The sequence below is a fragment of the Dreissena polymorpha genome, chromosome 1 (genome assembly GCF_020536995.1).
Source record: "Dreissena polymorpha isolate Duluth1 chromosome 1, UMN_Dpol_1.0, whole genome shotgun sequence".
Classification (NCBI taxonomy): domain Eukaryota; kingdom Metazoa; phylum Mollusca; class Bivalvia; order Myida; family Dreissenidae; genus Dreissena; species Dreissena polymorpha.
The window spans coordinates 69,919,230-69,941,595 of record NC_068355.1 but is presented as its reverse complement, the minus strand read 5'-3'; the positions used below and the strand labels follow the sequence as shown (position 1 = coordinate 69,941,595).

Sequence of the window (22,366 nt, the reverse complement as noted above, 5' to 3'; positions counted from 1 at the left end):
CTTTTACTTTGAGTCACCATTATGTTTCTCTATGTACAGTGTACCAAGTATGGTAATCTATCCAGATCAGATTTAAAGCCGGGCGTTCACTGTTGCTTCACAACAATAGTGCAGTAAATACATAATTATAATGTTAAATGGGAATTTTTGTTGAAATTCTTCAATAGCTTACCATCTGCTAATGCCCCTGTAAAGTGTGGTGAATGAATGGGTGAGGTGATGATTGGCGATGCAGGCCCAGAGGGACCTCGACTGCTGGCATCCTGCTCGTTAGAGTGGCGCCGGAAATTCAAAATATCATGACTGCCACCAAGGTTCACGTAAGTGTTACTTCCAAGATTCAAGTCTTTCACTTGCTTCTTTTTGCCAGATCTGACAGGATCAATGTCATGCACTCTGTGAGCCAGCTGGGACTCCTGTGACTTGCTGCGGCTGATGGTGGGGTACTCGGGAAACAGGAGGTTCTTTTTCTTTGGTGGAGGTGTGATTGGATATTTAGTCTTTGGTGTTCGTACCAGTGGCGGTGTGGGCGGTGGCGTGTAGCTACTTATAAAAATGGGTTTGTTTGATGAGTGATTGTAATAGACAAAATACATGGGTAATGACTAATCGTATGTTTTGCACTACCTATAATGGCTATATATGGCAACTTTACTGATAATCGTCAATTTATTCTCATAACAAGTGCACAAAATAATACATGTACTGGCATTGTATCTCATTATTTACACAAATAAATTTTTTGCAACAAATTGTGGAATTCGGAATTTATCATGATTTTTGAAGATTTAATGGTATAAGCCATTTATCTACAGATAAAAACAATTAATCTGTTTTTCTATAATGAACAAGAAAAATCAGAAGAAGAGAAAGAAGAGGAAACAGTTTTTTGGAATGCGGCATTCAGAAATGAAAGAATTTTCCTATTCAAGACATTCTAAGAACTGCCAGCTTGTCAAATGCCGAGACGTTTACAATGTTTTTAAACAAGCTGATTCAGACCCACGATGGCTTTGCAGTCCCTGTACTCAGTCAGCAACAGGTTATCAAATCCTTCTGTGAGCTTTTAAATCTAGGGTAATGTCCATTATTGTTATAATTAATGAGTAACATGTTATAATTAATGAGTAACAAAATGTTTGAAAATTAAATGAAACTTACAAAAAGTGTAAGTTTAATTGTAAATAGCCATTCCCCCACCCAGCTTTAACTACACCCTAACTGTACTATGAAAATTGCGCATTAAAGGATTCGTCAAAAAAGATAAGATAACTCTTTGAATATTGATGCCCATACGTTACAATTAAACAATCTCAGCTACATTGTAACTCTCCTTATATTAAACTAACAAAAGTACAACTAATCTTCAACTTCACAGCAAGTTTGATTTAACTTTTAAATTATTAGCAATAAAAGTCTCAAGTTCAAACCTACCCGACTGATCTCATTCGCTCGTTATGTGTATGATGGTGGTGGGGCACAGGGGAGGGGGGCGTGCTCTGGGTCTGGGCGGGGGCGCTTGTCGTTGTGGAGTTGTCGGACGATGACAGCGAGGAAGTGGAAGGCCTAGGGCTGCGTCTCACTGGGAAGTCCCCGTAGGCCACCGTGGCATCAGGGTTGGTCCAATGTAGCTCCACGTCACTGTCTCCAGAAGTGCTGCTTCCCTCCTTGTAACTCTCGCTCTGCAAGCAATAAATGTTCTATTACATGATTATTTAATATTTTCATATTTGGATTCACAACAAAATTCTTGGGATTGATAACAGCCCACGAATTAATTTCATTTATTGATGGGTGCAGAACTAGAAGAAAAGGTTATTTCAAGGGATGTCTGTCCCTTAACTCACATATTTGTACCTGTGATGCATTTTCATAAACATGCAAATGAATGAACAGGGTAATAACTGTACAAATATGAAAGTGCATGGTTACTGTTTTTATGAATTACAAATACATTCTTATAATTGATATCCATGCACCTGTGAATGTTGAAATCTTGTATAGTAAACTGCAACTCCAATATATGCCTATTGGTGGGGTGCAAAGATTTCGACCTCAATATATCCTAATTGGTGGGGTCCAAAGATTGCGACCTCAAAATATCCTAATTGGTGGGGTCCAAAGATTGCGACCTCAATATATCCTAATTGGTGGGGTCCAGAAATTGCAACTCCAATATATCCTAATTGGTGGGATCCAAAGATTGCGACCTCAATATATCCTAATTGGTGGGGTCCAAAGATTGCAACCTCAATATATCCTAATTGGTGGGGTCCAAAGATTGCGACCTCAATATATCCTAATTGGTGGGGTCCAAAGATTGCGACCTCAATATATCCTAATTGGTGGGGTCCAAAGATTGCGACCTCAATATATCCTAATTGGTGGGGTCCAAAGATTGCGACCTTAATATATCCTAATTGGTGGGGTCCAAAGATTGCAACTCCAATATATCCTAATTGGTGGGGTCCAAAGATTGCGACCTCAATATATCCTAATTGGTGGGGTCCAAAGATTGCGACCTCAATATATCCTAATTGGTGGGGTCCAAAGATTGCGACCTCAATATATCCTAATTGGTGGGGTCCAAAGATTGCGACCTCAATATATCCTAATTGGTGGGGTCCAAAGATTGCAACTCCAATATATCCTAATTGGTGGGGTCCAAAGATTGCGACCTCAATATATCCTAATTGGTGGGGTCCAAAGATTGCGACCTCAATATATCCTAATTGGTGGGGTCCAAAGATTGCGACCTCAATATATCCTAATTGGTGGGGTCCAAAGATTGCGACCTCAATATATCCTAATTGCTGGGGTCCAAAGATTGCGACCTCAATATATCCTAATTGGTGGGGTCCAAAGATTGCAACTCCAATATATCCTAATTGGTGGGGTCCAAAGATTGCGACCTCAATATATCCTAATTGGTGGGGTCCAAAGATTGCGACTCCAATATATCCTAATTGGTGGGGTCCAAAGATTGCGACCTCAATATATCCTAATTGGTGGGGTCCAAAGATTGCTACTCCAATATATCCTAATTGGTGGGGTCCAAAGATTGCGAACTCCAATATATCCTAATTGGTGGGGTCCAAAGATTGCGACCTCAATATATCCGGCACATGATATAACTGGTCAAGTCATGCATGTATATGTATGCATGGGCATAGTTAAGCAATCTCAAAACAAGCTATTTGCCTAACTTATTGAATTATGTGTTATATCCATATGTTATACATGGGTATAACACAAAACATTATTTCATGTAAGTATTTTCAAATATGTATAATTAGATTTGTAAAATCGAAAAGCATTGCCAAGTTTTATTGTTCAAGAATGCGTGCAAAAATTAGATCCCATGTACAATACCACGTCATTATTCCTCATGAAAAGCACGGGCTTTAATATTTTTGCTGAATAAAAACTTTTAGCCCATCATCAGTCGCATGGGAGACAACTCACTCTTTAATTTTTGATTTAAAAATGCATGGGAGACAACTCACTTTACTTTTGGATAAAAAATTGGTAGTGCCTTTTGATTGGCCATCATTTGACATAAGTTTTAAACAAAATCGAGATTTCATAGGGACAAATGTTTTGAGCAGGTTTCAATGATGATTGGGCATAACCAGTGTTCTCCATAAACATTTGAGTAAGCCAGATATATTTTCAAAGTAGCCAGTGACAAAAAAATTAAACAAACGTTTCTTGCACTTTAATCAATTGATATTCTGAGGAAAAGTAGCCAACGCAAATATTGTTAGCAGCTGGTAAAATCGCTAGCTGCCGGTGCTTGCGGAATACACTGATAACATGCGACTTCAAGAGTATTTACATGTACAAGCTTTTCCTTTAAGTTGACCTTACAACCTTGTTGTTTACTCAACATGAACCAGTTTCAAACTCAGCTGAGCTGTAATAAGGACAAATGTTCTGACCAACTTTCATTAAGATTTGGTGATAAATGTGGCCTCTAGAGTTTTCAAATTTAAATGTTGACCATCAACAACAGACAAAAGTTGATCACAACAAGATATGTGTTTGTCAGAAACACTATGTCCCCTATTGTGCTGCTTTGAAGCTATATATTTGGCCTTTGACCTTGAAGGATGACCTTGACCTTTCACCACTCAAAATGTGCAGCTCCATGAGATACACATGCATGCCAAATATTAAGTTGCTATCTTCAATATTGCAAAAGTTATTGCAATTATTAAAGTTGGGGCACACAAACAAACATACCCACAAACAAAGCAGCAGACAGGGCAAAAACAATATGTCCCCCACTATAGTGGTGGGGGACATTTCAAAAGAAGAACATATATTTCCAAAATATCAACCTGTAGCAATTTTCAAATTGCAAAGCGCAAGATTAAGTCTGCGAGCATCTTCACTTGTAGCCTTATACTTGTGAAGCAGTGTATTAATGTCCGACTCTGACAGCTCCAGCAAGGAGTATATAGTCAGGTTCTCATCCTCCTGCATCAGGGCCTGAAATCAATCAGACAGCATATAGGGTTATTGCAGAAATTTGAGATCAATTGAGCCTTGTTCTGAGAAAAAAGGCTTAATGCGAGTGCATAAAGTGTCATCCCAGATTAGCCTGTGCAGTCCGCACAGGCTAATAGGGACGACACTTTCCACCTCAACGTGATTTTTGGTAAGGAGGGACTTCCTTGAAACTAAAAATACCATAAAAGCAGAAAGTGTCGTCCCAAATTAGCCTGTGCATACTGCACAGGCTAATCTGGGACAACACTTTATGCACATGCATTAAGCCCAGTTTTCTCAGAACCTGGTTCATTTGTTTGACTACACTTGTAGACATATTTTAATTACAGTTTGTTACAAAACAGGTGTAGTAAATGATTAGCACCAACAATCTACATTTGAAGACTTTACTTCAGTAATGTTACATGTATTCTAGCAACAAAAAAGGAATCAACAAGCAAATTCGTTGAAATAGTATCCCATGCCAAATAATTGTTATTATTCATTGCATTTCTCCTTATTGATATCTATACGCCCATGCAGTTTCATATTGAAATATTGTAGCGTATCTGAACTTTTGCTCTAAAAAGTAACGCAATACAAAACAAGAGCACCTCGTAACAGGTGCCATCGCTCGGCTGAGGGTGCAGTTTTGAATAAATGAAAGTTTGTCAGAATTTTTTGTTTTTTAGGTCACAGTAACCTTGACCTTTGACCAAGTGACCCAAAAATGGATGTGGCGTGTAGAACTCATCAAGGTGCATCTACATATAAAGTTTCAAAGTTGTAGGAGGAAGCACTTTGATTTTAGAGGCAAATGTCAAGGTTTTAACATGACACAGATGGAGGACAGCGAGCTGGCTATGACAATACCTCCGGTTTTCTCTGAAAAAAAAAACGAGTTATAATCTTATCTCATTTACATAATCATGTATTTATACACCTAACTAAATGCTGCCTACAGGCTGATCATCGTAATGTAAAAGTATGCAGAATGCGCTGGACGTAATTGCCATAAGTGAGTGGTTCTTGGGTTGTTTTTTGGCTACGTTATACCTACCAAAATAATCGGACTAAACAGTGTACACCTCCACGATGAAATCCCCATCCTTATCTGAAAAATCACCCCTATTTTTGAAAATGATGTGGGAATTTCCCCAATACTTTTGATTTCTAGATAAGACACTGCTACCAACGGTCACTTTGCCCATTTCTATTGTTCTCAGTTTTGACGGAAAACAAAGCACAAAAGCTCAACAGGATCATGTTGAACTCTGCTGAGTTAAACACAAAAAAACTTACTTGGATCTGGCTCTTACCTTAATGGTCGTTTGTGGCAGTCCTACACAGGCCAACCATTGCTGTGTATTTGGAAAGTCATGCACATTGTCTTCAGTCGTGAACTTGTTTTTTATTATGATCTGCTTGCTTACATATAACACCAATTTACCCTGAAGAAAATAAAGATTACTGTATCAAATCTAAACAATTGAGCCTTCCTCTGGGATATCAGGGCTTAATGCATGTGTGTAAGGTGTTGGTCCAGATATCAATGCTTAATGCATGTGTGTGAGGTGTTGGTCCAGATATCAGTGCTTAATGCATGTGTGTGAGGTGTTGGTCCAGATATCAGTGCTTAATGCATGTGTGTAAGGTGTTGGTCCAGATATCAGGGCTTAATGCATGTGTGTAAGGTGTTGGTACAGATATCAGTGCTTAATGCATGTGTGTAAGGTGTTGGTCCAGATATCAGGGCTTAATGCATGTGTGTAAGGTGTTGGTCCAATTAGCCTGAGCAGTCAGCACAGGGTAATCAGGGAGGCAAAAATTCCAAACAAAAATCCAGTTTAAAAACAAAAGTGTTTTTCCTGACCATCTTGTTCTGATTCAGGTTCATAAATTGGCAAAATGTATGAATAACAACAGCGATTTCATACAATTGATTATTTTTCACATAAAATTGTTTCTTTTTTTTTGTATATAAACTACCTACATACACAGGTCCTTTATTTTGAATAGTGTCTGGAAAAGATGCGCGCGCATCTAGTCAGCGGGCGCTATAAGTATAGTGCCTGCTGACTAGATGCGCGCGCATCTATTAGTGCTCGCTTAAATGTTAGTTATTATTCCTTTGTTTACAAAAATGTTGTATTATTATATACATATTATTTATAGTAACTGATAAATATTGATAGAAATTATAATGTGTCATTTATTTTTATTTCTATCGACATTCATCTGCACAAAAATGTCCGGTTTAATATAAGAAATAGAAAACAGTTACTGAAAACCTCACTTCAGGCCCAATGGCAGAATAGTGACCAGCCAGGCAGCCTTCGGCTTCGGTCCATATACTATTTGGGGCTGCCTGGCTGGCCAGTGAGGTTTTCTATTTCTTAATTAGAAGCAAGTATAAGATACGTGTAATCATAACTGTACTAAATTCTGAACTTTTTACTCTGGTCTAGTGAAGTACAAGAAATAGTTGCATCTGCACAAAACTACTGTAAAAAGTAAGTTTCTATATCAGTTTGGTGACAAGACATGAGATGACTCAGACTAATAATGTGAATTTCATAAAAGAACAATGCCGTCTCCATAGAATGATATATGGCCGTGAAAAACGCTTTGATAGAAGTTATAAGCATTTTTAAAAACCAAAATGCAGATTATGAAACCAAAACGCGGACCCTAAGTTCAAGGTCACAGGGGTAAATTTTTTTGTGTGTATGGAAAGGCCTTGTCCATGTACACATGCATACCAAATATAAAGGTTACATCTGAAGCGACATAAAAGTTATGAGCATTTTTCAAAACCTGAACGCAAAGTGTGACGGACAGACGGACAGACAGACGGACGGACAGTGCAATCACTATATTCCCTCCATCTGGGGCATAAAAAGGAAAAATCATAAAGATAAATACACTAAGTTTTGTTGTATAATATTTTGTCATTAAATAAGATATTTTTTAATACATGTAAAACGAAAAATAAAATCAACCTGCAAAAAGAGCCCCTCAATTCTGCACTCGTCTCAAAGCCAACTAGCCCCAAGATTTATACTCGCCTAAAAAATATGGTAAACTCTCCCCAGATCTATTAGACAACTTGCCCTAACCCTAAGACAACTCACCCAAATTTATTTTTTGTAAAGTGAGCGAGGAGTAGTTGTATTTTAATAAGTGTGCATTGATTTTTGTTTTATTTTAATAAATCAAATACAGGTCGCCTGATATGTAGTGTTCATAATACTGTAAGTACAATTATTTTGTAAATGAAACATTTGGTAAGTGTGATGTATTATAATCTTGATTGATTTTTGTTTAAAAAAAAAAACGTTTTATGTTTTTAAACAGATATGTTTATAGTTATTGTAACGTTAACTTAAAGAGAATATAATTTTTTTTTGTTACAAAAAAACTTTAAAATGAATTACTGTTAAACCATTTATTTTCGTCAGCAGGAACATTCGTCCTTTTTAAAAAAAATGACTATTTCCTCAGCACTTAAATTCATCCATTTCTGGTTTTGAAAAAAAAGCGTCCGATTTGTTTGTAATGTTTGTAATACATGTAATACGCGGTTGCGAAAAAAATCGTGCTGGGGAAAGAGGGGTGACACTTGGTAGTCACTTTCAGGAGGTGGGCCTTGTTTGGCATATGCCAATTAACAAGTCTGTTATTTCAGGTGATAGTAACTGTCCCTTATTATTTTATGTCAATGACATGTTCTTTGTTATGATTAGCGGATAAGTGGGACTGAATAACCGTTAACGAGTGTTTTAAACAACGAAGCCAATTGCCATTTAGTCTTTTTCCATTACAATCACGGACAACCAAACACAAATCAATATGTTCTTTATTAATTTGTAATAAAAGCGCAGAATATATTTCAGTCAGGTGTTGATCACACATCGTCATATTTTAATTGCGTTTAATAGTATTGTCTTTAATCCGGATTCGCCGCGTGTTGGCTGTATAATCTGCAACACCCCTGAAAAACACAATACACACAATGGGTAATAAAGTTGTTAACAATTAGCGCTAATCAACACTATTATACCTAAACGAAGTTGACGCATTTGATACAGCCTTATTGCATTCGCGTTTTACAGGAAATGTCAGTTGTCAGTACACTGTATATTGTACACCACTTTGTGCCAAAACCGGATTTAACTTGAGTGTGAATAGTCGACTATTTCATGTTCTTTGTATCAATACCATCCGGGTATCTGTACTATAAGTATACCAGTCTACAAACAAGGTGCGCTATTCTGCACATGGGTATTCGGACGTTCAAAACGGTTTAGCGTTCACGCCGTCGAACGCATTTAGCAATACAACTCTTTTTTTTTCACTATTTCTTAACTTGCAAAAAATACTAGTGGCTTATAACTTACCTTGCAATCTTTTCTTGCATTTTGCGAGTGTGCAAGTGTTAATATCGAGCCCTGTGTATATGTGTGGATTAGGCTGGATTTAAATGCCTCATGCCTACGGTAATTCAGTCTTATTTGTTATTTGGGACATGATTGTTCGTTAGGATCTTGAATTCGCCATCAGTCGAAGGACGAAAAAGACGAAAATTAATGTCTGACGAATAATAATGGTTTCACAGTAGTTGTTCACAAACTTATTTGCTTGCTTTAATTATAAATTGTTATTGGCTTTCATATTTGCTTGTTTAATTTCATTAACACAGAGGCCTTCATCTTTTGAAAACATTTTAGTTGTGATACAGCATTTTTTGCTGGCATGCTTTGATTGTATTAAATATATACACATGTATATTAATGAGACATATTGTATAAGAAAAACATTTGTTTTACCATACTAACATTTTGAAACATGTGATTTGTCTAACTTTAAATAGCCTGTCATGCTTTTGTTTTCTGTTCACAGATTTATTTAAGACATGTAGCATGATAGTTTGGTGGGATTAAATAATCACTTCAAGTTAAACGAGCTTAATCAGACAACCATAATGTATGCAAAGTCATTAAGACGGCCATGATGACATTTGAATCAGTCAAATGAATATGTTGGCGTCAGATATTACTATTTGTAATTTGGAATAAGTTTGTTAGTTACAAGAGTGTATTTCTTGATTACCTGCCATGACAGAGAAGTGCATGAAAAACACATTCATTTGTTTTATATAAATAGTCTAATGTGTGTGCGTTTTTGTGTGTGACTTTACATGTATGTAAGTTTGCTAGTTTTGTGGATGTTGCTTAAATCTACCATGGCAGAAAAGTGACTTTCAGGCAACAAATTTGTCCCAATAACTAATTATTCTAAATAATCGGACACATTTTATCAGAAAACTTAATTTATTTACATTGATAATTTATTTGGTAACACCTCAAAAATGTATTTTACAACCTGATAACGGTCATAAAACCTGTCAGGTAAATGTGCAAAGTCACTGGACCATTACATTTGCCTAACTCGGGAAATGTATATTGGTAATACAGAGACAACCCTAGGGGCGACTAAAGCGATAGTTTTGCTCTAACACCCGTGATTTCACCCTACAAGCCAAGAAAAGCAAGTCTCCTGATTTTTTTAGTAAGCAAGACCGGAAAAGCAAAAATCAAGCAGCCCAATTTTTGTTGCTAAGGCTTGCTTCCGCTTGCAGGTGCTTAGCAAGGTTATTGTTTGTTGTTTATCTAACCATTACCCACTTTACCCTACACACAGATTGCTAATTGACCGTGACAAAGCAGTTGCTTAATATTGGTTGCTATAACAACACACTAGTGCCTCTTCGCGCGTGCCATATTATGTTTAATGATTACATAATAATTGATTGACCATCCCAGTGATTCATTTTGAAATCAATGAGTCCCTGGGACTCGCATGTTTTGAAACAATGAGTCCAAACTGAAAACAATGGGTCCCAGATTGTGTCTTTGTAAATTCGTTACAAATAATATACTTCACATGATACACCTTAGCCAGGGGCTCTTTATGCAATTTACAGCTAAAAACAGAAATAGGACATAGCAAGTAAAATCTTTATTTGTTTTACTTGTAATATCAAACGATGAAACATATAACATCTTAAACAGAGAACTTTTAACATCTTTAACACTTTCTGACTCATCTTTAACACTTTCTGACTAGAGTACACCTTCAATACAGATAACGAGATTTAGTGTAACAACACTCATACAGTAAGGTCTTGACCAAATTCAGGAACAGTTAACTGTATCATACTGTATCTAAGGTGTATAGCCTTCTTGCCTTGTTTTTTCTCCAAACCGGGAGAGCTTTTCCACAAATTCATTTCGGGAAAAATTGCATAACTTCACTCTCATGAGTTTGTCTTGTTTCCTGACAGTCAACCAGTTCCTGAATTCGGTCAAGACCTTATTCTGTACAGAAAACCTCCTCTCACATCCTGCAGTATGAACAGCAGATGTCAGGGCAAGCCTAGCCAGAACTAGCATGTTTGGAAACTCAGGTGTATGGTACATAGAAATCATGTTCCACAATTTCCACAAACTGTCTCTTGGGTACTGCTCTGCTTTTACAACTTGCTTTAAAAGTTGCCATTCTTGTTTTGTTTGATCTTCATTCACTATTGGCCCAGAAGACTTCTCATAGACTTCCTTGTCATCATCCTTCCAATTTACAGTTTGGGTATGTCCATAATATTTACAAAGTTTTTCAATTTCTCTTTCACCATATTCCTCCAGTACCTGGTTTGACAGAAGTGTTATTGGCCACATTCCCCAATCACTGAAAGCTGTGAGGAGATCAGTTTAAGGAAACCTGCAAATACATGGTCGGTGTAACAATATCAGTAACAAATTTGCAGAATCTCAAACCATACCCATTTATGTTGTTTACCGGTATTAAAATGAACCACTGAGTAGTACTGTAAAAAAAAATTCAGAATGTGAGTCAAGACTGATTCAAAATAATTGTGGAATGCTGAAATAAATGTACAATGGTTTGTACCATTATTTTGAAATGAAGATCTGCTGTCACATTATTAAAACAGATGCAGAAAAAAACTAATTTGTTATTTATATAATTTGCTGATGATTTTTATTAATAGCCAATTTGAACAGTTTTGATACCTTGTCAGAATGTTGTCAATGAGAGCATCAATAAATGTTGCTGTCAGATTCTTTAAGTTGAAGTTTATGGATGTAATATCATGCTGGCCCTTAAATTTCGAGGGTTGAAGATGTTCCTGGAGCAGTTTACAGTGGGGAGATTTCATGGCTTTCACTTTCATCAGGTCGGCTACACAGAGATCTAACTTGACCTACCAAAAATGGCATGTTCATTAGTTTCCTTATATATTTTATGTTGATTGACAGCAATAATTTGCATGAAAAGTTAAATCTTTTAAGACATTCAACTTTTATAAAATTGAATACAAAGGATTCTGTTCATTGTTTTTTACATGTGGTGCCTGAATACGTATTTTCGCATCTCAAAGGAGACAAAACTTGACTACCTTGCACTTTTTTTGCCTTTTGTGACAATGTTTTAAAAGGCTTATATTGAACAAAGCAGGAGATCTACATTCCTGTCTTCAATTTAATAGAGCTGATTATAAGTCGCCTGCTGAAAATTATTTTAGGGACGAATGAGTTAATAATATTAGCTTCACAAGTGCAACATCAACATTTTCTGTTTGAAAAAACTGTGACAATATTGTTACTGGAGCCATTGCATCCATGAGCATGTATGTTGTTTCTATAAAATTGTTGGTGGCCATCTGAAATATAAATATAGAAATACTTACAAGTCTACCTTTTACAGAGTTATAGACTGAGTACAGTCTTTTAAGTGTAAAAAAGTAAAGTAGATTAAGAAATGACAAACTCAGTAAATAAGGCACATTAGTCATCATGATGTGATTGCTCACAAACAGATTAGGGACAGTGGCCCAGGGGAAAAGCGTTGGTTTTTGGATACGAAGGTTGTGGGCTCAAATCGTTAACCTTTGCGATTTTCACATTCAACATTTTGGCATGAGTACTCAGGGTTCGACATTAACTTTTTTTACAGCAAGACTGTCGGACCAGCTCCTCTTAAAATGTACTAGCCCGAACCTGATGTCTACTAGACCATTAATGACATGGCAAATGAACACAATTGTGTCATGTAACTGTTTAATCAGGATTTATCAGTAAATAATCAGTGACCACCAGATTTTTTTATGCATAGAGTAAAGCAATAAAATAACCCTTTTTTTGCTTTTCTTCGTCAAATTCAAGCCATGGGAACTGACTCGATTTTCCATCTAGGATAAAATTAACGTTTTGGTGTTTCTTCATATTTACGTTTCGTGTCAGTTAAGCGTCTGATTCTTTTTTATTAACTGATTTGTTGGACAAAAATCCGAACTTGAACAAAGCCATTCTTTAAGTTACATTATCTTGTCTGCTACGCAAAAGTGTTGACGATACCGATTTTCGATAGAAGTCGTAAAATCATGCTCTACAGTTATACGACACTGCAGAAAATCATTAATATTCATGACAACTTGACCAATTAAAACAAGCAATTTCTGCAGGAAGCTCTCCTTTGCATCTAAAAATAGCGATGAATCATGTGAGTGCTCTGCGTTTATATAAATTTACTAGTTTTGTTTTAATGTAAATAACGGATACAAGAGTAATTTTACACATTAAAAGTAAAGGTTTTTACAGCAATTATTTATAGTTATATGGATCAGTATAGATTTTTTAAATTTATGTACGACCAGTCGGACAAGCTAGCCCGCAGTTTTACTAGCCCGACCACCAATCTTACTAGACAATGTCTGTCGGACGTGCCTTAGTGTCGAACCCTGGTACTGGTTATGTATCCAGGAAGCAGAATCGAGAGTGATTAACCTAAGTTGTAAGAACTTAATTCACAATCGCTGTAAAATGAATAAGTATAAACTTATAAGGTTTTGACAGTGATATTTTTGGATATTTTATATAACTACTGGTATACCTTTTTCTTCAAACCACTAGCTATGGGATCTTTGCCTGTTGAATGGAGCTCAGCAAGGTAGGTGAGGACACTATCCAGGGTTCGGAACACAGTTGTGAGAGCGTTGAAATATGACAACCCTCTTACTGAATGGATTTCCTTGATTGTGAGGCATGGGTCATCCAAAATGTCCTGAATATGTTTAAGTCTCATTTCACGCTTACTGCTTCCCTGATAAAATATTGAAATAGAAAACTAACTAATTGTTTTAATAAGATCACATACCAGGCAGACAAGATTCTGAAGAATTAACCTTTGAATCATTATTTGTTATGTGATTTTTGTGTTGTTGTTTTTTAACGTGAAAAGGTACTTTATATCAATTTGATGTTTTAAATTAAAGTTGTTTGAATGAATGTTCTACCCATAAATACACATTTTAACTAGGGATGGCATCGAATACCAATATCGGTATTCGAATGTTCGCAAATTCATTCAATCGAATATTCGAATATTCGCATAAAACGGCTCGATAGATTTTACCTTGTTATGTGTTAATTTCCATTGGTTTGTAAGTTATATCCGTTTGCTAAATTCGAGGCTGTTTATTAACGTTGCTATCTAAAAATTGTACGCTGTCGACTAATACTATGACCGATACTGTGACCGGGCACAAATAGAATGAAAAACATCGTGTCATAGAATTTTATTTTTTATTGATTCCACAGATTTGTAGCAGACCGCGCATATGTAAAACTAAGTTTTACACACATTACACGTTGCGGTCTTCTTATCAACAGACCGTGTAAAGTATTCCATACTGCAGAAGGGGCTGGTGGCATTTTCAGATTTGAATTATGATTCCTTGATGATTGTTTAGTTTATATCACCTGTTCCTTTTGAGTAATTCACATATTTAAATGTCTGTGCAAACTGTGATCACAAAAACTAAATTATTATTCGCAAGTAAATTGAAGCCCTTAATTGGTACCTAATTGACAAACAACAGTTCGGGCCCTTTCTTATAGTAAGTATATTGCATTGCGCGATTGAGTAATTCACACATTTTAATGGCTGTACATACTGTGATCACAAAACTTAATTATTATTCGCCAGTCAATTGAAACAGTTAATTGGCACCCCATTGGCAAAAACAGTCGGGGCCTTTCTTAGAGCGTGTATATTGCATTGCGCAATCAACACTGATACGGGCCGCGTTATCAGTTTGACACGAAGAACGTCACATCAAACATGTTACTCCCAGGTGATTTCGTTTGCTTTTTAGTAAGCGGTTCACAGGTCATTAAAAATTGGTGAAATTACGTTTGGATAAAAATGCGAATATACGAATATCATTTTTATTATTCGAATGCTGACCATTCAATCGAATATTTGAATAAATTTGCCATCCCTAATTTTAACATATCTGCAGACAGCGTAAAGAAGCTTCATGACAAAATGGGAATTTTCTTATTTTGTCTGTTGTCTGCCTTATCTCAAATTTGAACTGCTGTTGTCCTTACCTATTGCTGTTGTTTGCAGATGCTTTCAGTTTGAAATGGACCACAATGATATGTGTCATCACTAACCTTGAAATAGTAGAATAGATATGTCAGTATCTGTTGGTGTTTCTGCATATATGGAATTTTAGCAGCAGCTTGAGAGGTACATAGAGCAAGCCTATGGGCAACACAGTGCACATTAACCATGTGGGGATTTTCATGCTGTATTATAGCAGCCACTCCTGAAATATATAATGATCATTGTTTCAAAAACAGTTTTCAACTAAGTTTTTACATAAAGTCCATTAATGATGTTGATGTATAAACATGTATTACATTCATTTATTAACAAACTATTTCATTGTTATTTATTGAAATAATTAAACAAGAGGGCCAAGATGGCCCTAGTTCGCTCACCTGAGAGGAGTCGGTTCATTAAATCTTTACCTAATGTCAAACATGACCTACATGTAGATATTGACCAGACAAACATCCTGGTCAAGTTTCATCATTATTGGACCAAAACTCTGGCGTAGGGAGTGTTTTTGTTTTTGTTAGATTTGAAATTGTGACCTATATATTGAGTTGACCCCCAAAACAGTACGTCTGTACATAGGAAGCATGGTGATTTCAAGGATGGACATCACAAGTTGATCTCCCAAACACATCTGAACTGCACTCATTACAAAAGATTCATAATGAATGGAAATTCTGCAAATATCTAAAGAAGAATCGTGTAAGCCTGCATTTTACATTTTATTTATTTTACTTGCAAAATGAAAAAGTAGGGATAATAGGGCTATTGTTGAAAATAGTAGGGAAAAGTGATGGCCCTGAATCCCAACCCAGATTTCATCAAGATAAAAATTCTGACCAAATTTCATAAAGATTGGATGAAAACTGTGACCTCTATTGTCTACACAAGGTTTTTCTAATATTTGACCTATTGACCAAGTCTTTGACCCTAGGTGACCCAAATACATGTACAATCCCAACCCAGATTTCATAAAGATAAACATTCTGATAAAATTGCATAGAGATTGGATGAAAACTGACCTCTATTGTCTAAACAAGGTTTTTCTATTATTTGACCTATTGACCTAGTTTTTGACCCCAGATCACCCAAATACAATCCCAACCCAGATTTCATCAAGATAAGCATTCTGACCAAATTTCATAAAGATTGGATGAAAACTGTGACCTCTACTGTCTACACAAATTGTTGACGGTTTTTCTATTTTTTGACCTAGAGACCCAGTTTTCGACCCCAGATGACCCAAATACAATCCCAACACAGATTTCATCAAGATAAACATTCTGACCAAATTTCATAAAGATTGGATGAAAACTGTTACCTCTATTGTCTACACATGGTTTATCTATTATTTGACCTAGTTTTTGATCTAGTGACCTAGTTTTTTGACCCCAGATGACCCAAATACAATCCCAACCCAGATTTAATCAAGATAAACATTCTGACCAAATTTCATAAAGATTGGATGAAAACTGCGACCTCTATTGTCTTCACAAGGTTTTTCTATTATTTGACCTAGTGACCTAGTTTTTGAACCCCATATGACCCAAATACAATCCCAATCCAGATTTCATCAAGATAAATATTCTGACCAAATTTCATAAAGATTGGATGAAAACTGTGACCTCTACTGTCTACACAAACAAATTGTTGAAGGTTTTTCTATTATTTGACCTAGTGACTTAGTTTTTAATCTCAGATGACCCAAATACAATCCCAACCCAGATTTCATCAAGATTAACATTCTGACCAAATTTCATAAAGATTGGATGAAAACTGCGACCTCTATTGTCTACACAAGGTTTTTCTATTATTTGACCTAGTGACCTAGTTTTTGACCCCAGATGACCCAAATACAATCCCAACCCAGATTTCATCAATATACACATTCTGACCAAATTTCATAAAGATTGGATGAAAACTGTGACCTCTACTGTCTACACAAACAAATTGTTGACGGATGCAGGCACACACACACGCCGGACATCACACAGTCACATAAGCTCACCATGTCTTTTCGTGACAAGTGAGCTTAAAATGTCATTGAAATGTTTTAATTATTGTTGTTAAATAATCTCCCTGTTTAAGAATAACTTTACTAAAGAAATTAATATGGATTAAGTAGTAAGTACCCCATTTCCCTAAGGCAGAAAACGTTTGATGAGTTTGCAGCAGATGAGTTTTGCAAACATTGTGACTAGAGGAAAACAAGAGCACTGCCTTGCGGTTGCAGACCGCTCATCTATTTTTTTTTTAAAGGTGTAGGGACCTATCTCAATTTCAATCACAAAGGAGGGAGGGGTGGAGTGGAGAGGGGTGTATAGTGTGGGGGTGTGGTCATTTATTACATTATCTTCCAAAAATGCAAAAAATGGGGGGGTTCTTGGGTGGGATGGTTGGACGGTATTTCAAAAATAAAATAATAAAAATAATTATTTGTGTTTTTTAACCTTGTTTGAAAAAAAAACAGGAGATGTGTTTGTCAGAAACACAATGCCCCCTATTGCGCCGCTTTGAATTTTTTAAATTCTTTTTTTACCTTTGACCTTGAAGGATGACCTTGACCTTCCACCACTCAAAATGTGCAGCTTTATGAGAACACCGCTTTGAAATTATTTTTTTTACCTTTGACCTTGAAGGTGACCTTGACCTTGAAGGATGACCTTGAAGGATGACCTTGAACTTGAACTTCCACCACTCAAAATGTGCAGCTTCATGATAACGCCGCTTTGAAATATGTTTTTTTTACCTTTGACCTTGAAGGATGACCTTGGCCTTGAAGAATGACTTTGACCTTGAACTTACACCACTCAAAATGTGCAGCTTCATGAGAACGCCACTTTGAAATTTTTATTTAAAAAAATTGACCTTTGACCTAAAAGGATGACCTTGACCTTGAAGGATGACCTTTACCATGAACTTCCACCACTCAATATGTGCAACTTCATGAGAACGCTGCTTTGAAAAAAAAAAATTTTAACTTGAAGGATGACCTTGACCTTCCACCACTCAAAATGTGCAGCTTCATGATAACGCCGCTTTGAATTTTTAAATATTTTTTTTTTACCATTGACCTTGAAGGATGACCTTGACCTTTAAGGATGACACTGACCTTAAACTTACACCACTCAAAATGTGCAGCTTCATGATAATGCTGCTTTGAATTTTTTGTATACCTTTGACCTTGAAGGATGACCTTTACCTTGAAGAATGACCTTGACCTTGAACTTCCACAACTCATAATGTGCAGCTTCATGAGGACGCCGCTTTAAATTTTATTTTTTTACCTTTGACCTTGAAGGATGACATTGACATTGAAGGATGACCTTGACCTTACACAACTCAAAATGTGCAGCTTCATGAGAACGCCGCTTTGAAATTTATTTATTTTTGACCTTGAAGGATGACCTTGACCTTTCACCACTCAAAATGTGCAGCTCCATGAGATGCACATGCATGCCAAATATCAAGTTGCTATCTTCAATATTGCAAAAGCATTTATAAAATAAGCGATTTGGGCCACATATATTTGACCTCTGACCTTGACGGATGACCTTGACCTTTCACCACTCAAAATGTGCAGCTCCATGAGATACACATGCATGCCAAATATGAAGTTGCTATCTTCAATATAGCAAAAGTTATTGCAAAATGTTAAAGTTGGCGCAAACAGACCAACAGACAGACCAACAGTCAGGGCAAAAACAATATGTCCCCCAATACTATAGTGGGGGACATAAAAAATAATGGGGAGGGGGCATGGGGAGTTTGAGGGGGGATTCGGGAGGAGGGAGGCATGGGGGATGGTTTTGGTGCAGTCTATTGTGGTATGTCAGGTAAGAGTTGTTTTGTCAAAGTATCAATTGAATCTAATCATAAATAAAGAAGTTATGGCAATTTTAGCAAAATTTAATAATTTGGTCATTCACAGGTCAAAGCAATAGCCTTGATACTGTAGGAATAAAGTGGACCTAAACACAAAACTTAACCAAATTTTCAATTTTCTAAGTATAAAAAGGGCACATAATTCAGTCAAAATGCACGCCAGAGTTATCTAACTTTGCCTGCCCAGTCCCCTCATGATAGTAAGTAAGTGTACCAAGTTTGAATGCAATAGCATTGATACTTTCTGAGAAAAGAGGACCTAAACGCAAAACTTATACCACAGATATACATACAGTACAGCCAAAGCGGAACAAACGTATTTCGCGATCCACGGCGGCAAGGCGAAACGAGTCGATGCCGCGTCAGTCGTTGAAGCCGCGTCAGTATGCGGCGGCAATTCGCATTTCGCCGCGAAACTTTGCATCTGTCTGCACAGGCATTCCGCGATCCGCGACATGATGCCAAGCTTAAATTAAGCTGAGAAATTTAGCAGTTTGAAGCCACATCAATTATCAAGACGGTGACAACGTATTTGTTGTTTTGTTAATTATCAGCTTATTATAACTTTTGTTTGAATATGCGCATATAAACACGTTTTATTTTGTTCATATTATGCAGTTAATATCGCTACTAATTACCCGATAATCCCGTATATTCCAGTTATAAAGCAAATGCTGGTAAATATTTACAATACACAAACATTCTCGATATTTCCTTAAGTATCAAATACATTTTGGCATTTGTTACTATTTATAGAGATGATGAAATAACTTCTAATCGGGGCGTTTTTTTCCCCACTGAACACGTGATTTACGCCTCACGTGATGTTCATGTATTTATACAACACAAAATACACCCAAACTTTCCAAACACCGTTCTACATGTCTGCATAATTTTTGCGCGATTTTTATGAAACAAGGGATATTTAAGCACTGTTTATTTGATGCTAGAATTTGCCGAAGGTCTGGTTAGCATTAAAATTCGGAAGTGTGTTTGTGATTTCAAATTTAATAATGATAATCAAACGAAACATTAACAGTTGCGGGTAATTAATTCTACGCTACACATACATGTATGTCAGGCTTTTTCCGCTCCATTTTGGGAAAACGCCACACTGGAATTTTGGGAATTTCGCGTCGTGAAAACCCCCATTTTGGGAAAAAAATTAATCGCAAAATTGGCTCAATTGGGAAAAATTATCGCATGTAAATTATTTAAAACAGTGTTTCTTATATTTCAAAGAAGCCGTTAACTGGTAAATAACGACTATTTTGATAACTTATTATTAAAATTTTACAAAATATTATGAACATGTGTGATTAGTGCAGGTTTTTTAATCTGAATTTGGGGAAAAGGCTTGGCCTTTTTGAGGTGAAAAAGATCGCGGGAAGCGCCGGATTTTGAGGAAAAAAAGGAAAGTCTTAAATAATCATTAACATATTTTACAGTTCTTAAAACAAATTCAAGGCAACAGATAATTTAATTATGCAATACTTTCTATTTTCTACACCAGATCAGGTCAACTTATATATTTAAAGGGTAAAAAAAAAAAAAAAAAAAAAAAAAAAAATTTTTTTTTTTTTTTTAATTGGGAATTTTTTTTTCAATTGGGAAAAAAACAACCAGATTTGCATTGGGAATGGGGCCGAATTTCGGACCCGTGGCATAGGGCGGAAAAAGCCTGTATGTACATCTAGGTGGATATCTTTTCACTCGATCCGCCGCGTACGTATGTGGCGGATTTACTCCGCGAAAGTACGCGTGGTTAATACAGACTCGGCGTCGTTGCGCGGATCGATGCAGAGTGCCACGGCGATACGCCGCGTGAACACAAGCGTCGGCCGCCGCGTACTAATAATCTGGCCGTGGCGCAGCCGCGGATTATGTCTGTGCCGCGTTGGCTGTACTGTATACCTTTAATATTTGAACTTAGTCATGATGTTTTCAAAGTCATCTGCTGCAAATTTCAGAAAGAGTTAATTTAGCCTATTTATACATAATATGCGTTCAAGTCCTATTAGTTAATTTAATTCTGTATACTTTGTTGTTAACCTGTTACCTCATGTTAATACATAGTTTTTATCGTGGGTAATACCATTGTGCTTTCCGGTCATAATCAAGGCGCCATCTGACCCCATTGACATTCTTTTCTCTGCCAGAACTCCTCTGTGAGCGAACTCTTCCAAGAGTGCTGCAGCTATTCCTTTTCCTGAAGCATCGTTGCATTCCATGTTGTTAACATACAGGGTCAATGGCTGCATATCCTGGCTTATTACTTGTGCCTAAATTACTAGTCTCTTGGTGTTGAAATATCGGTGCTTTCATCCAAAAGTACAGTTACAACCGGTGACTTTGACAATTTATCATTCAAATCATCCTCGGCGACCTGTGCAAGGCTGTCTTACATTTCACTAGCCGTGAATTCAGAGTCATTATTCATTGAATTTTGCTTCAGTATTGATATATCAGGAACTTCAAGGTCATGCAGCAGATTTATCAGAGACTTGAATTTTGATAATGGTAAATTCTCTGATGAGATCCAGTGGATGCATTAAAGGAACACCTTCATGGCTTTATCTTCCCTTGATTCATTTTTAAGTTGACACTGAGCCATGTTTTCTCTATGTAATGGGGCTTCAATGCACATCTTATGTTCTGACAAACTGACATGTCTTGAAAGAGTTGAGTGCTGAAAGTTTTGACATTTGGCTAATTTCGACATACCATTAACCTTGTTGTGGTCCGTACACACAGAACAAAACATGTAATCTTCCACGTTATTTTCACTGGGAACAGCAAAGAGTAGAGCCCGAGCCACTTTGTCTGAAATTTTTGATCTTTTTTCTTTTTCGAAATTTCTTTAGAAACATCATTGTCATTGTAGTCTACGCTGGGAGTGTCAGTTTGGGGTTCTTTGGCCAAGGAACTGGTGTTTTTTAAGAAAGATGTTAATTTAAATTGTTGAGGATCAATTTTTAGAACCTTTTTGGGTGGCATTTTCTTTGTTTACCATCCGGGACATTCAAGTAACCGTCCAACGAACTTTTAATAAAACGCCGTACCTGATTGGATAATTGATATATTCAATCAATCAAAATACACGTTTTACATTCCGAATGTAGTAATTGACTTCCGTTGTACAAGTCAAAACGGTGTTGACATGTGTTTCGGTTATCTCCACGAATCGAAATCGATATGTAAAACTTTGAAGATGTTTAACAATGCTTCCCAAAAACGCACATGTTTGAGAATTATGCGTCCCCAGAAAAAAACGTGCGTCTGGGACGTGGGACCCATGGCAAAATGAATCACTGCCATCCAATAATTGCTGGTTTTTGACAGAAGGCACGGTTAAAGAAAGTCGGAACGCCGTTACGAATTTTAAACTCGATAGACAATGCGTGTGAGTAATCAATCTAAAAAATCAATTCACAGTCTACTTGATGTGTCATCATAAATTCCCACAATGCAATTCACACGTGGAAGCGCTGAAACATCACCC

General features: G+C 36.6%; 2 protein-coding genes across 2 annotated transcripts in view; both read right to left on the bottom strand.

Annotated features, from left to right (window-relative positions):
• Nucleotides 1-22,366, bottom strand: part of LOC127880678 (kinase suppressor of Ras 2-like) — a 55,856-nt gene that overhangs the window by 32,752 nt on the left and 738 nt on the right. The window contains exons 2-6 of the mRNA XM_052428049.1: nucleotides 5,814-5,945; nucleotides 4,344-4,494; nucleotides 3,897-3,916; nucleotides 1,435-1,682; nucleotides 173-546 (exon numbers count right to left, since the gene is read on the bottom strand). Coding sequence (XP_052284009.1) covers nucleotides 173-546; nucleotides 1,435-1,682; nucleotides 3,897-3,916; nucleotides 4,344-4,494; nucleotides 5,814-5,945 — 925 coding nt within the window. The remainder of the gene's footprint in view (nucleotides 1-172; nucleotides 547-1,434; nucleotides 1,683-3,896; nucleotides 3,917-4,343; nucleotides 4,495-5,813; nucleotides 5,946-22,366) is intronic.
• On the bottom strand, nucleotides 7,500-21,644 carry LOC127834395 (uncharacterized). The gene is made up of 5 exons (XM_052360225.1): nucleotides 20,960-21,644; nucleotides 15,033-15,187; nucleotides 13,465-13,674; nucleotides 11,586-11,776; nucleotides 7,500-11,274 (listed from the first exon to the last, which is right to left on the bottom strand). Exons 1-5 carry the CDS (start codon nucleotides 21,123-21,125, stop codon nucleotides 11,265-11,267), a joined length of 732 nt encoding a protein of 243 aa, XP_052216185.1. The 5' UTR covers nucleotides 21,126-21,644; the 3' UTR covers nucleotides 7,500-11,264.

What these genes read in the sequence shown, in the direction of transcription:
- LOC127834395 (XM_052360225.1), bottom strand. Translation starts at nt 21,125, where the DNA reads ATGCAGCCATTGACCCTGTATGTTAACAACATGGAATGCAACGATGCT. An exon ending in TATGACCGGAAAGCACAATG is followed by an intron (nt 15,188 to 20,959) that starts GTATTACCCACG and finishes TATATATTTCAG; the next exon opens with GAGTGGCTGCTATAATACAG. An exon ending in ATCTATTCTACTATTTCAAG is followed by an intron (nt 13,675 to 15,032) that starts GTTAGTGATGAC and finishes ATATTTTATCAG; the next exon opens with GGAAGCAGTAAGCGTGAAAT.